This window comes from Schistocerca gregaria, chromosome 6 (assembly GCF_023897955.1).
Source record: "Schistocerca gregaria isolate iqSchGreg1 chromosome 6, iqSchGreg1.2, whole genome shotgun sequence".
NCBI lineage: Eukaryota > Metazoa > Arthropoda > Insecta > Orthoptera > Acrididae > Schistocerca > Schistocerca gregaria.
In genome coordinates this window covers 274262578-274278661 of record NC_064925.1, presented here as the reverse complement: position 1 = coordinate 274278661, position 16084 = coordinate 274262578, and the positions used below count along the sequence as shown (strand labels likewise).

General features: G+C 45.9%; 1 protein-coding gene across 4 annotated transcripts in view; it reads right to left on the bottom strand.

The window, feature by feature from the left end:
• Positions 1–16084, bottom strand: part of LOC126279061 (ATP-binding cassette subfamily G member 4-like) — a 305163-nt gene that overhangs the window by 130682 nt on the left and 158397 nt on the right. For 2 of the 4 annotated variants that reach the window (XM_049979495.1, XM_049979494.1), the window contains one exon: positions 6514–6644. In XM_049979495.1, coding sequence (XP_049835452.1) covers positions 6514–6644 — 131 coding nt within the window. Of the gene's footprint in view, positions 1–6513; positions 6934–16084 lie in introns of those variants that run through there. The other 2 variants (XM_049979493.1, XM_049979492.1) reach the window with 2 other exon arrangements.

Here is a 16084-nt window from a genome sequence, read left to right as displayed (position 1 = left end):
TCAATTGGGATTATACAGTATCTAATCAAAAGTAGCCCGATACCTGTATGTAATGCGGAATTGACCGCTGGGCTCACGAGAGGCCAGTATAAAAGAAGGCGGGGAGTACTGCGTTGTCAGTACAGAAGCAGTACAGCAGAAGCTGTCCGCAGGAGAGTTCAGTATCTTCGACCGTGGACTGGTCACCTGAGTAACAAATCTATCAAGGATATTTCAACCCTTCTAAAGCTGCTCAAGTCGGCTGTTGGTGATGTTACTGTGAAGTGGAAACTCAAAGGAACAACAACAGCGAAATCAAGATCAGACAGACCTCGCGTAGTGACGGATAGGGACCGTCGAACACGGCGGAAGCAATCGCCCCTGGTGCTACCGGTATTGCTGCCAGCATAAAGACTGTTCTTAGGTAGTTAAAGAGGGTGGAGTACAATGGTTGAGCACTCCTCAAAGCCATGTGTTTCTGCCGTCACTACTAAGCAACGCTTGAGGTGGCGTGAAGGGCGAAGTGTGATTTCGCGATAAATTTCGCTATACCCTGTGGCAGTCCGATGCAAGGGTTTCGGTTTCGCGAATTTCTGGAAAACGTTACCTGCCATCATGTGTAGTGCCAACTGTGAAGCGCGGATGAGCTGGTGTTACAGTGTGGAAGTGTTTCTCATCGTCATCGTGCGGTCCCCTTATTCCTCTTCAGAAATGGCTCTGAGCACTATGGGACTTAACATCTGAGGTCATCAGTCGCCTACAACTTAGAACTACTTAATCCTAACTAACCTAAGGACTTCACAAACATCCATTCCCGAGACAGGATTCGAACCTGCGCCGTAGCGGTCGCGTGGTTCCCGACTGAAGCGTCTAGAACCGCTCGGTCACAGAGGCCGGCTGATTATCACATTTTACTGCTCTGTTTACTGAGTACAGTTGAGGAACTATTCGTACTCGGTGATTGTTTGTGTTAGCATGACAGTACATCTTATCACAAAGGAGCATCTGTGAGGACAATAACATTCCTGAAACGGACTGGGTGCCCAAAGTCTCGACATGACGCCAATGGAACACCTTTGGGTTGAGTTGGAAGACCGACTTCGCTCCAGACTTCAGCGTCCAACATAGCTACCTTCTCTTGTTTCAGGCCGGCCGCTGTGGTCTAGCGGTTGTAGGCGCTACAGTCTGGAACCGCGCGACCGCTATGGTCGCAGGTTCGAATCCTGCCTCGGGCATGGATGTGTGTGATGTCTTTAGGTTAGTTAGGTTTAAGTTGTTCTAAGTTCTAGGGGACTGATGAACTCAGAAGTTGAGTCCCATAGTGTTCAGAGCAATTTGAACCATTTTCAAAAACGTCTTTGCTTTAATGACTTCCATCCCAACTCGCATGTCATATCTGCCACACTCTCTCCCCTCCTGAGGAAGAAAGGACTGTCATTTCGCTACAGACATCTCATTGAAAGTGTCCCCAACAGAGTCCAAGCTGTCAAACAGACAAAGGGTGGCCACCCCCATATTAATGTGCACTAACAGTACTCCGGACGCTTCTGATTAGGAGTCTCTCTCTCTGTCGCGTGGCGTCTCGCCGCCGCCAGGTGCAAGTATTTTTAGTTGACGCCATTCAGGCGACCTGCGCGTCGGTGATGACGGAATGATGATGAGCACATCACCACACCCAGTCCCCGTGCGCAGAAAACCTCAGAATCGGGGAATCTAATCCAGCCCCCTCGGTTTGACATTCAGTCACGTTGACTCCGTAGCTACCAGGGCGGACTTTTGATCGGATAATGTATCTTCGGAGAGTCATACAGCCAATTTAAGCATGATGGTTCAAATGGCTCTGAGCACTATGGGACTCAACTGCTGTGGTCATTAGTCCCCTAGAACTTAGAACTACTTAAACCTAATTAACCTAAGGACATCACACACATCAATGTGCGAGGCAGGTTTCGAACCTGCGACCGTAGCAGTCGCACGGTTCCGGACTGCGCGCCTAGAACCGCGAGACCACCGCGGTCGGCTATTTAAGCACGACTGCTTTGAGAAAAATGAAGATCAAATAACATGTTTCTCCTAGCTTCTTCAATCGCCAGATTTAAAGGTTATTTAACCAGTGCTATCTGTATCTAAGAGAGAGGGTTTCTATCATTTAATCCCAACCTCTGCAGCGGCATCATGTTTTCTGTCTGTCACTTGGTGAGCTGCAGAGCTCCGCCTAAGAATAGTAATGTTATTAACTCTGACTAGCATGCAAATTTAACTTGCTCATTCCAGACGATACTGCGCTGAGCTTACAAAAATCACGCAGCACTAACGTAGATACGTGCGCTATATGTCCGGAAGCCTCAGAACTTTATTTCGCGATGCCACACAGGTAGTCCAGCACGTACCTCACTCTTCACTGCGATAGCGGGGTCATTCTATCTCGTAACGGCTAAAAATTTCGTATGGCACTTTCAAGGGCATGTATCGCGATTTATAACCCCTCTTACGTAACCAGAAGAGCTTGGATGCGTTTGGTCGTATTCTGTATTTATATTAACTTTCTTGGGTGCGTCTTTTCGGCTTTATCGGGTAGTAATCGATGCACCAAGCCGCTACTGGGATGTGGAGGGTAGGCCTACACAGTCGCTCAATCCCCTGCCTAACCCTGAGGGTATTTTCGTTCTGTCGTTACAACTACAAGAAAATGCGTGTTTTTTTCCAGCATACGCTTTTCGCTTTATTGAGGTAAAGCACCATCAGTGGTCTGTAATTAAAAATATTTACAATTTTATTGTTTTAAGATAGAAAAGCAATTATTTAACAATGTGTCGGTTTTTACTTACGGCGATTTCTGCTTGGATTCCCGCCTACACGTAGGCCACCGATGATGCTGCACATCAATAAAGTGAAACGCGTCTGGTGAAAAAAAAACGTATTTTCTTGTAGTTGTAACGACAGAACGAAAATATCCGCAGGAATTGTAAAGCAACTGCTGACAATATGGCCACACAAATCAAGAATTTAATACCTGTCTATTCACTTATGGAGGCAGGAAAAATGGCTATGTAAATGACGTTTCTATTCTGTTTTCACTACAAGCCACCTGAGGCAGTCTGGTACAGTCATTGAGGTATAAGAATTCTTTCGCTGTCTTTTTCCAAGATGGATGTGAAGAGTTTCTAGCAAACAAGACACAGCGTGTCCTTCTCAACAGAGAGAAATTTTCAGGCATAAAAGTAACTTCGGAAGCCCCAATGTAGTGTTGTAGGACCAGTACTTTTCACAATATATTTTAATCACTTAGTAGACAACGTCAGAAGTTTCATGAGGCTTTTCGCGGATCGTGCTGCTATATACAGAGAAGCCGCTGCGCAAGAAAACTGCAGCGATATCCAGGAAGACCCACAGATGATCATAGCTTTGTGCAGGGATTGTCAATTGACCCTCAACATAAAAATATAACGTATTGCGCATACATAGGCAGAAACGCTCATTATTTTATGATTGCAGACCGATCGCCGGAAGCAGTCACATCCATAAAATATCTAGGAGTATGCGTATGGAACGATTTAAAGTGAAATGGTCGCATAAAACTAAATGAAAGTAAGGCAGATGCAAGACTGAGATTCACAAAAAGAATCCTAAAGAAGTGTAGTCCACTCACAGAGGAAGAAACTTAACAAAATCTTGTTTAAACTATTCTTGAATACTGTTCGTCCGTCTGGGATCTATACCACATAGGATCGATAGAGGAAGGAAACAGAGAAGATATAAAGACGAGCAGAGAGTTTTGTTACAAGTTCATTTTCTGGGAGACGCTCAGGAGACTCCAGTGGTGGAGTCTGCAAGACAGGCGCTCTGCATCACGGTTTGCTTTACTGTTAACAGTGGCGAGAGCATAGGTTCCTAGAAGAGATAACCAATACATTGTTTCCTCGTATGTATATTTCGCTAAAACATTAAAATGAGAGAGATTCGAAGTCACACAGAGGCATACCAGTGTTTATTCTTCCCTCAAACCATTCGTGACTGGAACAAAAATTGGGGAAGTGGCACAGTTACTCAAAGTACCCCGCGCTGCACACCGTAATGTGGTTTGTGGAGTATAGACGTAATGCAATAGTATTCACCACAAGTAGGCCGCAAAAAAGACTTCATATCACACTTTAGCGTTACTATCGACGGAAATGGCACACTTGTGTTCTTTTCCCATCCATCAGGTCCGCCTTATTGAAAAATAACGTTTTAGTTTCTTCTCAACACGTTTCGTCACCACAATCACGTCGTCAGTGGTTAGCCTTTTATTCTCAAACTTAGTTAATATCTTTCTTCTTTTGCATATCATGCAAAGTCTGTTACCTTTTGCATTATTTCCTGGCAAGGTAGACATATTAAAGAGTTAAGTGTGGATTAGCTTCCGGGGCCAAGTGCGGTTCATATCCACATTTTAGTTTTCAGCTGTTTCTTTAGCTTAGCACAAATGCACTCCAAATGGCACTACTGTCACATCCCAGACACTGCTAGTGTTCAGTCTCTAACATCATCAGCACATCGTTAAAACAATGGTATTTCTTTCGTAGTGTTACCCACTCCTTTTTAAAGCCTATTACTGAGTCCATATGTCATTCATGTATGAAGTACTCAAATACTCTTGAATTTGATCAATTCCTGTTACTAGGATCCCAATATTTAAATCGCAGACCACATACCTCCCATACATAATTCTGCAAACCGGCAACAGTAAAATGTCCGTTATAGCTAAGAATTTGGCGACAAGCGACAACTCACAATGGGCAGCAGGGCGCTAAGTCCGATTGGCAAGCTCTAACTTGGTGAAGCTTCATTCTCTGTGGTGTCCACTGTTTGTCCTTCTGCCGCAAGGTTGTCATATTTTATCAGCGTATCGGGTCGCAGAGATAGACCTCTTCCGTGACTCAATTAGCATCACCACCCACGTTCCACCCGCCATAGGTAAGTTACTTTGCAGCTCTATCTGTTACCACTTACTTCTTTTTCTTTGTCATTAAATATAGGTATAGTATAACACACAGCAGTCCTTGTATTTGTATTCTTATAACAACGAAAATAAAAATTCCACCCATCCCAAAGGGCTATTTGCCTATGAACTGAATAGCATATAATAAAGAGGTTGTCGTCTGACATAATGTTAGCCTACGCAGAAGGCAGTTTTGTGGACCATACAAAAGACAGAACTCATTTGGTGTTAGCCTGTCACAAATGTCATCTTTAAAGACTAAAAAATCCAAAAGTTTCAATTGGTTTCGAATGTGACAAATTTCATATTGGCTTCTGTCTGTGATTCTTCGGCCGACGTTCATCTAATGATTTTACTGACGTTTCGACAGCACGAGTGGCTGGCATTGTCAAAGCTTCACTCTCCACTGCCGGCAATGGAGGGTGAAGCTTTGACAATGCCAGCCGCTCGTGCTGTCGAAACGTCAGTAAAATCATTAGATGAACGTCGGCGGAAGAATCACAGACAGAAGCCAATAGGAAGTTTGTCAACAAGTGGCCACGAAAGCCTTAATAATTTTGTGATTTTGAATTTTTTCGAAACGCCACTTCTTAACTCTCTTGCGCTCAACATCCGAGATATCAAGGCGTACATCGTGATTTTCAACACACACAAATCAAAGTCCTTGGCTGATCGTCTCCTTTCTTTCTAGCGTTATAACAAATCATGGTCAGACGATAGGTTATTCTCGTGGTCATTCCACGTGTGATCGCTGTATATCTCCGTTTGCACCCTCGACAATAGAACCACGAACTGTATCTCGCTGCGAGAAGTACGATTGCTTATAGCTTATCTGCTCTTAATACCTACTGAACATGTCTCACCCCCCTAAAAACCAGACATTTCTCACCAACACAGCAGTCGTAGGTGAATTTCCTTGAATAAAGTTTCGAGCACTCATATTCTGGTGTACCTTGGGATATAAAATTAGGTGAAGAGCCTAGACGAGAGGAAACGCGTCTCATGTACGACAATGCCAATCCAGATTACTGGGTTGGGTTTTAAGTGTTAGCGGCAGCGGATCGGCACAGAGAACATAAACAGAAACCGCTACAGCTAATACGAATTCGAAACAATTTAGGCAGTGAACTTCTGGTATACATCTATTGTAGTTAACAACTGAATAGTATAAAGGAAAAACACATTCGCCCACAGTTCGTCATGTTTCTCACTAAAAAGCACAATACGTCTCGAATACTGAAGACACATCTTCTGGTGTTTAATACATCCCGTCATTATTTGTACATGGCTCACAACAAAATGTTGACATGGAAAGAAAAACCAGAGTCTTTTTACTATGTAAATTATCTGTACTTCTAGTCTGTACACGTGCGTGACTTAAGGAGGATGTTGTTGTTTATGTTTTACGAATCTACGTCCAACATGGCGCCAACAATAGCCACTATGGATAAAACAACTGAAGAAAGTTGGGTGACTATTTATAACCGTAAGTGTTGGAGGTGAGATACGCAGTTCTACGGATTCAAGACAGACGCATCAAGCAAGATACTCACTCTTTTTACGGCCTTCGCGGACGGTGTAGCTGAGGTCCGTAAAGCCAATGTCGACGGGAGGCCGCTTGGGAAGGTGCGTCAGCGTCTTGGGCTGGCTCGGAACGATGGTCACCTTCACCGACGACTTGCGCCTGTTGTTAAAACCAGCAGAAGACGCGGGCGCGCCATTAGCTTCAAGCAACTCTACGCCGGCGGAAGGCATGGCGGCGGCTGCAGCTGGACGTAGCGCGCGACGGAGTCCTGCCTTTGCTTTCAGCTAGCTACAGCTACAGCTACGTCGCGGCGCGGCACAATCTGCGCTGCGTCCTCTCTCCTCTACCGCCGTCCCTCAACTGACGTCGCTGCTGCTGTTGCTGCTGCGCCTGCGCGCTGCGTGCACATTACCTTGGCAACTAAGCGCAGTGCATGGCGCGGCCGCTTGGCGGCGCTGCGGTCGCGACCTCGTTCAGTCTATCAGTAGCTGCTGGTCAGCTGTTGTTATTGCGCTGAGAGAGGGGCGCGGTGGAGGAACAACTAACAAGTTGAAATAATAGGAGTGACTCAAAAACGTCGACGCTATGGAAACAGGACAGGTATTTTCTCGGAAATTGTGAGATATGGCACTGGGAATAATATTACAGTAGGTGTGAAGTGAGCAAATTAGCAACAGTAATGAAGAGCGTAATTAAATTCTTCATTTTGTGGTCATGGTGTTCATAGATGCTATATAATTACTTACAGTATTTCAAATCCGTCTTTGCCACTACTAAAAACGCGACAAAACATTACACAAGTAATGTTTATTTATGTAAACAAACATTACTGTTGGAATATGTCGTCATGCTATACGTCAAGAAATGCACAGTAGTGTAAGCCAAAGTGAAATTAGGCCAAATACGTAACTTCCGGACGCCGTAATACTTCAAAAATTTAAGAAGAAATCATACAAAAATACAATGAGGTGACAGAAGTCATGGGATAGCGATATGCACATGTACAAATGGCGGTAGTATCGCATGAACAAGGTATAAAAGGGCAATGCATTGATGAAGCTATCGTTTTTACTCAGGTGATTCGCGTGAAAAAGTTTCTAACATGATTATGGCCACACGACGGGGATTAACAGACTTCGAACGCGAAATGATAGCTGGAGCTGGACGCATGGGACATTCCATTTCGGAAATCGTTAGGGTATTGAATATTCCGAGATCCAAAGTGTCAAGAGTGTGCCCAGTATACCATATCTCAGGCGTTACCTCTGACCACGAATAACGGCCTTCACTTAACGACAGAGAGCAGTGGCGTTTGCGTAGAGCTGTCGGTGCCAACAGACAAACAACACTACGTGAAATAACTGCAGAAATCAATCTGGGAGCTACGACGAACGTATCCGTTAGGACAGTGTGGTGGAATATGGCGTCAATGGTCTATGGCATCGGACGACCGACGCGAGTGTCTTTGCTTATCAGCACGACATCGCCTGCATCACCTCTCCTGGGCTCGTGACCGTATCGGTCGGACAACAGACGACTTGAAAACCGTCCCCATTTCAGCTGGTAAGAGCTAATGATAGGGTTCGAGTGCGACCCACGCCCCACGAGGCCATGGATCTAAGCTGTCTGCCGGCAGGAGTGGCCGTGCGGTTCTACGTGCTACAGTCTGGAGCCGAGCGACCGCTACGGCCGCAGGTTCGAATCCTGCCTCGGGCATGGATTTGTGTGATGCCCTTAGGTTAGTTAGGTTTAAGTAGTTCTAAGTTCTAGGGGACTGATGACCTCGGATGTTAAGTCCCATAGTGCTCAGAGCCATTTCATTACATTTTCATGCAATTTGGGTGCATAGATCCTGAGAAATCAGTACCCAGAACAACCACCTCTGGTCGTAATAACGGATTTGATACGCCTGGGCATTGAGTCAAACAGAGCTTGGATGGCGTGTACAGGTACAGCTGCCCATACAGCTTCAACACGATACCACAGTTCATCAAGAGAAGTGACAGTCGTATTATGACGAGCCAGTTGCTCGGCCACCATCGACCAGACGTTTTCAATTGGTGAGAATGTGCTGGCCAGGGCAGCAGTTGAACATTTTCTGTATCCAGAAAGGCCTGTACAGGACCTGCAACATGCGGTCGTGCATTATCCTGCTGAAATGTAGGGTTTCGCAAGAGTCGAATGAAGGGGAGAGCCACGGGTCGTAACACAAATGAAATGTAACGTCCACTGTTCAGAGTGCCATCAATGCGAATAAAGAGGTGACCGAGACGTGTAATCAGTGGCACCCCATACCATCACGCCGGGTGATATGCCAGTATGGCGATGACGAATACACGCTTCAAATGTGCGTTCACCGCGATATCGCCAAACACGGATGCGACCATCATGATGTTGTAAACAGAGGTTAGTTCGTGCAAGCCGGCCAGTGTGACCAAGCGGTTCTGGGCGCTTCAGTCCGGAACCGCGCTGCTGCTACGGTCGCAGGTTCGAATTCTGCCTCGGGCATGGATGTGTGTGATGTCCTTAGGTTAGTTAGGTTTAAGTAGTTCTAAGTTCTAGGGGACTGATGACTTCAGAAGTTAAGTCCCATAGTGCTCAGAGCCAGTTCGTGCACAAAACCCTGCATCGGAACACTTCCGCAATTGTGGTCGGCTCTAGAGGCAGCATGGCTCAATATTTCTGCAGGGGACTTCCAACGACTAATTGAGACCATTCCATGTCGAGTTGTTGCACTTCACCGTACGAAAGGAGGTTCGTCACCATATCAGGAGATATCCCATGATTTTCGTCTCTTCAGTGTCTAATACAAAAAAGCAAAGCATACATTAAAAGAAATGCGTATTTTGTAGCGCTTGGAAAGACGGACTAACAAATGAAGCGATATTCATCAGAGTTAAAGGAAGGTCGAGGTTGTTATGATTCAAAAGAGGAAAGCTCACTCAATTTAGTGAAAGAAGAACACGCAGAATATTTTTAATAGATAACTTTAAGAGAAAGAAGATAGGACTACGTGATAGGGAAACAAGCAAAAGAAGGTAAAAATGGAGAACAAAATTCACAAACTACGTCCTTGGACTTGACATTATCCGCTGCACTTTCTACACCTACCTTAAAAGTCCAAATACAGTGAATTATATAAAATGTTATCAGCTGAGGCATCAGTCTCAAAACGTAAAGGAAAACATTATTTGCCTTACATCACACACTTCACGTTCAACCACAAAAATTCAGCCACAGGTGACACTCAATAGAGAAACTGAAACCATATATTTTGAACTGGTGATCTGACTTATAAATAGCTAAACATTTTCAGAGATGCATGCCTGGCAGCCAACAAATATTTCTTCACTGACATCACCGTCACAAACATCATATAGCTTCACCACCGATTTATCTGCAGGGTGACAATTATTGAACTATACGAAAAAAACGCACATTTTATTCACCTTGTAAACATTACTACAGATATTCGGATTTAGATTATGACATGTTCAATATGCGTGTCATCCTTGGTGATGACGTGGCGCAGACGAATAACGAAATTCTGCATGACCCGCTGAAGTGTCGGAACATGTACGCTGTCGATGACATCCTGAATGGCCACTTTCAGTTCAGCAATGGTTTTGGGGTTATTGATGTGCACCTTGTTTTTAATATGACCCCACAAATAGGAGTCTGATGTGTTCAAATCCGGAGAATATGGCGGACAATCGAGGCTCATGCTGGTGGCCTCTCGATACCCCAGAGCCAGAATGCGGTCCCCAAAGTGCTCCTCCAGGACATCAAATACTCTCCTGCTTGGAGCTCCGTCTTGCATGCACCACATCTCGTCGAAATCAGAGCCACTTTGTATCGTTCGGCAGTCACCGTGCCAGCAAGGAATATCGCACTGATTATTCCGTGACTGGACATGTTGAAGAGACTTCTCGGTCGCGAAATGCGGATTCTCAGTCCTCCAAATGCGCCAGTTTTGCTTATAGACAAACCCATCCAAATGAAAGTGGGCTTCGTCGCTAAACCAAACCATACTGCGCATACTAATTCCTGTCATGCCCCGCGGCCAATCGTGCAGTTTGAACGTCCTGACGCAAACCGTTCAGAAGTTATAACGATTTTATTTCATACAGTTCAATAATTGTCACCCTGTATCAGCACTTGGATATGTTTCAGAAGAAACCCATTACCAACAGTCACACAAGAAGCTGTGCAGAATTAAAAGCGTCTATATACAGATATCCCCTCAGTGAACGGAGGAAATCAGAAATGCCACTAACTCCTTCTATCAATGAAGTGATACTTCCGACTTACACCTCATAGTTATGAGAGGTTGAGCGCGGCAGGCGGCCAACGTACGCGGTAACTGAATGATTCTTGTCCTTGGATTGAGAAATTAACACTGAAGGGGAACCAATCCCACTGAAGATTAACGGCGGGAGACTGCAGAAAGTTAGGAGAAACCACCTCAGTAAAAATCCTTAAGTATAATTCAAGAGGGAATGTAAATCGGAATATACCTTCCTTACAATGATACATGACTCTGTCCTCAGTTAGGAGACAGCACACAGAGGAATGGTACCATATCCCACAGGGTGTACCATCCAGGTATAATTAGCTCCATCACATTTCCCCAAAATCCTACACACCCTGGCAACCAGCAAAATGACATCACCCTGTCTTGCCACTGTAGCTGGAGAACGACTTGGACGATCTTTCCTTAGTGTGTGCTGGCTAGAAGCGCTAAATAGATTGAAGGGAGCATAGATGGATGAACAGAAGTGGAATTTCATAATCTGCCTACATTTAATCTGCTAGTCTTCTCTAGCAATCAAATACACCCCTGAATCGTAAACTGTGAACTCATTTGGTAAGTGAATCTTGAGCGCAGTTTCAGGGAATACCACAGAGCAGCTGATGGATTAGTCCTGGTTAGATTTATTTATACACGGTGTCTCATTCAAAAATATGACAGGAACGATCCTTTGAAGCAAAATCATCTAATAAACAGGGGCTCTAAAATGCAAACCTTAAGAGCTATGAGCACTTGTTCAATAGAAGAGACGTGTTTCACAGTAGCGAAAATGTACAAGCGCTCATGGCTCTTAAGGTTTGCACTTTAAACCTCAAATTTACTGGACATTTTCTCTTGTTTAGTTCCATACTACCACCTTCCAAATTATGGAAAGAAAAGAGGATAAAGTGGCAGAGTTCCGTTTCACAGAATCGAAGATTAACAAGTGCTTATACACTATGTGATCAAAAGTATCCGGACATCTGGCTGAAAATGACTTACAAGTTCGTGGCGCCCCCCCCCCCCCCCCCCCCAATCGGTAATACTGGAATTCAGTATTGTGTTGGCCCATCCGTAGCCTCGATGACAGCTTCAACTCTCGAGGCCTACGTTCAATCAGGTGCTGGAAGGTTTCCTGGGGAATGGCAGCCCATTCTTCACGCAGTGCTGCACTGAGGAGAGGTATCGATGTAGGTCGGTGAGGCCTCGCACGAAGTCGGCTTTCCGAAACATCCCAAAGGTGTTCTATAGGATTAAGGTCAGGACTCTGTGCAAGCCAGTCCATTACAGGGTTGTTATTGTCGTGCAACCATTCCGCCCAGGCCGTGCATTATGAACAGGTGCTCGATCGTGTTGAAAGATGCAATCGCCATCCCCGAATTGCTCTTCAACCGTGGGAAGCAAGAAGGTGCTTAAAACATGAATGTAGGTCTGTCCTGTGATAGTTCCGCGCAAAACAACAAGGGGTGCAAGCCCCCTCCACGAAAAACGCGACCACACCACATTTTACTGTTGGCACTACACAAGCTGGCAGGTGACTTGCACCGGGCATTCGCCATACCCACAGCCCTGCCATCGGATCACCCACATTGTGTACCGTGATTCGTCACTCCACACAACGTTTTTCCACTGTTAGATCGTCCTACTATCATAGTACTTGCAGTGGATCCTGATGCAGTTTGGAATTCCTGTGTTATGGTCTGGATAGATGTCTGCCTATTACACATTACGAACCTCTTCAACTGTCAGCGGTGTCTGTCAGTCAACAGACGAAGTCTGCCTGTATGCTTTTGTGCTGTACGTGTCCCTTCATGTTTCCACTTAACTATATAATCGGAAACAGTGGACCTAGGGAAGTTTAGGAGTGTGGAAATCTCGAGTACAGACGTATGTCACAAGTGACACCCAATCGCCTGACCACCTTCGAAGTCCGTGAGTTCCGCGGAGCGCCCCAGTCTACTCTCTCACGATGTCTAATGACTACTGAGGTCGCTGATATGGAGCACCTGGCCGTAGGTGGCAGCACAATGCACCCAATATGAAAAACACATGATTTTGGGGGTGTCCGGATACTTTTGATCACAGAGTGTAACTCTTAAGGTACGCACTTTCGAGACCATATTTGTACTAGACTTTTGCTTCTTATGATCGTTCCTGCCATATCTCTGCATATTTACCGTTCATCATGCGACACCCTGTATATTCCGTTTACTCGATTGATATAAGAAAACATAGTATATCACCATATAAAAAGAGAAGGCATGAGTTGCTATGAAGCAATCGTTATTTTCTAGACTGAAACAGAAATTAGACAGTCCAGTCAGATTGTTGTGAACACCTGGAATAAGTCTGAATAAGTACCATTTACAGCGAGGACCGCTGCAAGACGTATAGGAAGGGAATCAGTGCGGTTCTGGAGGGTACCTACAGCCGCGTGCAGCCGTGACACCTCCATTGCCGTAGCCAGCTGTGCTACATTCCTCGGTTGAAGATCCATGGCGCGAACAGCTCGATCGAGGTGCTCCTAGAGATTCTCGGTTGGGTTTAAATCCAGGAAGTTTGGTGGACAGGGGAGTACGGTAAACTCATCCTGGTGCTCTTCGAGCCACGCACTTACACTTCGAGCTGTGTGACACGTGGCATTGTCCTACTGGTAGATGCCGTCGTGGCAAGAAAAAACAAACTGCTTGTAGGGATGGACATGGTCCTCAAGGATAGATGCATACGTGTGGTGGTCCATTGAGTCTTCCAGAACCACGAGATCACCCAGGAAATGCCATGAAAACATTCCCCAGACCACGACGCACCCGATTCCGCCCACCACCCTTCCGATGATTGTTGGGGGGTGTTTGCATTCACACGTTTCACGCCGTACTCGTCGATGGCCATCCGTACGACGGATCGTAAAACGTGATTCATCTGTAAAAGCAACCTGTCGCCACTCAATGGACGTCCAGTTGCGGTAATGCCGTGCAAATTCCAACCTTTGTCGCCGATGAACAGCAGTTAGCATGAGTGCATGGGCCAGACGCCTGTTTCGGAGTCCTAATCGCAGCGGCGTACACGGTCGTGGAGTAGACACCGACGGTAGCCCCTTGGTTCATCTGGGCAGTCAGACGCTTAACAGTTGCAGGTTTATTCGCCCGCGCACACCTCCACAATCGTCGTTGACCCCCGTCATCTATGGCCCTGAGTCATTTTGCTATGCACGGTATACATTAATCACGGTGGCACGTGAACAGTTTAAAAACTTAGTCCATTCGGAAATGCTTGCACCTTTGGTCTGAAAGCGAATCATCATGCTGTTTTGGACTTTTTACACCTTCCAATGCTAGCGCTGCCATCTGCAGTCTGTGAGTGGATATTGCAAGTTGACGTCGAATGACGGCGGTGGTCACAGGACCGTGTAGATCCTCATCGGAGTCGTCGTGAAATGACGCAGCGCAAGGCAGATACACTACTGGCCATTAAAATTGCTACCCCATGAAGATGACGTGCTACAGATGCGAAATTTAACCGACATGAAGAAGATGCTGTGATATGCAAATGATTAGCTTTTCATAGCATTCACACAAGGTTGGCGCCGGTGGCGACACATACAACGTGATGACATGAGGAAACTTTCCAACCGATTTCTCATACCCAAATAGCAGTTGACCGGCGTTGCCTGTTGAAACGTTGTTATGATGCCTCGTGTAAGGAGGAGAAATGCGTACCATCACGTTTTCGACTTTAATAAAGGTCGGATTGTAGCCAATCGCGATTGCGGTTTATCGAATCGCGACATTGCTGCTCGCGTTGGTCGAGATCCAATGACTGTTAGCAGAATATGGAATCGATCCCTGAGTCAACAGATGCGGACGTTTGCAAGACAACAACCTTCTGCACGAAGAGTTGGACGTTTGCAGCAGAATGGACTATCCGCTCGGACGATGGCTGCAGTTACCTTTGACGCTGCATCACAGACAGGAGCGCCTGCTACGGTGTATTCAACGACGAACCTGGGTGCACAAATGGCAAAACGTCATTTTTTCGGATGAATACATGTTCTGTTTACAGTATCATCATGGTCGACTCCGTGTTTGGCGACATCACGGCGTACGCACACTGGAAGCGTGTATTCGTCATCGCCATACAGGCGTATCACCCGGCGTGATGGTATGGGGTGTCATTGGTTACACGACTCGGTCAGCTCTTGTTCGCATTGGCGGAGCTTTGAACAGTGGACGTTACATTTCAGATGTGTTACGACCCGTGGCTCTACCCTTCATTCGATCCCTCCGAAACCCTATATTTCAGCAGGATAATGCACGACCGCATGTTGCAGGTCCTGTATGGGCCCGATTTGGCGACCAAAATTGGAACTAATTTTTTTCCAGCATTAATGCATTCCACATAATGCATTAGCATATCTACCAAGTTTCGCTGCTATACGATAATTGCAGCCCACACTGGACAGCTGTGAATAAGCGCACATTAATTATAACCAACCGGTATCTTATATTATGAGACATGCTTCGTGTTCTTCCTTCGATAGTGCGCCGAAGCCCAGTCTGCCAAAATGTGTTAGGTAGTTGAAAACACGCCACGTATGAGGTACGGTAGTTTTTCGAAGCTCCTCTCCTCGCCGTTTGCTTCTGGCGTCCTTGAGGGAGCACGTGCGTAGCAGACGCTGCAGGTCATAGGAGATGTACTGCCTGGCCTGTTGGCTCGTGGAAGTCAAAGATGCTGTTGTGTAAGAGGAGGATGCGACCACTGTGTCTCAAAAAGGAAATACAGGACTTCACATCTTCGTTTCACACGGCTATTCTGAGAACTGTCGCTGTATTTTCCCAAAGACAACCGCTTATTCTCCTTGAGGTCTTGGCCACCAGACTCATCTAATCCGAACCCGGTGGAACACATCTGGGTCGCTATTGGGCGCCAGCTCCTCAACCCAAAACCACCCATAATTTACGGGAATTGCGTGACCTGTGCCTAGACGTCTGCTGCTCCATACCTCCGGAAACCTACCAATGACTTGCCGAAACCATGCCACGTACAATCGCTGCTGTATTGCGCGCCAGAGGTGGACCGACACGATATTAAACTAATTAACTTGATGGTCATAATGTTTTGGCATGTAAGTGTATTTCGATAAGCAGCATTTTTAGGGTCCTGTACATCAATCTCTAAAAACGGAACCCTTATAGGATCAGCCAGCCGGGGTGGTCGAGCGGTTCTAGGCGCTACAGTCTGGAACCGCGCGACCGCTACGTTTCCTGCCTCGGCCATGGATGTGTGTGATGTCCTTAGGTTAGTTAGGTTT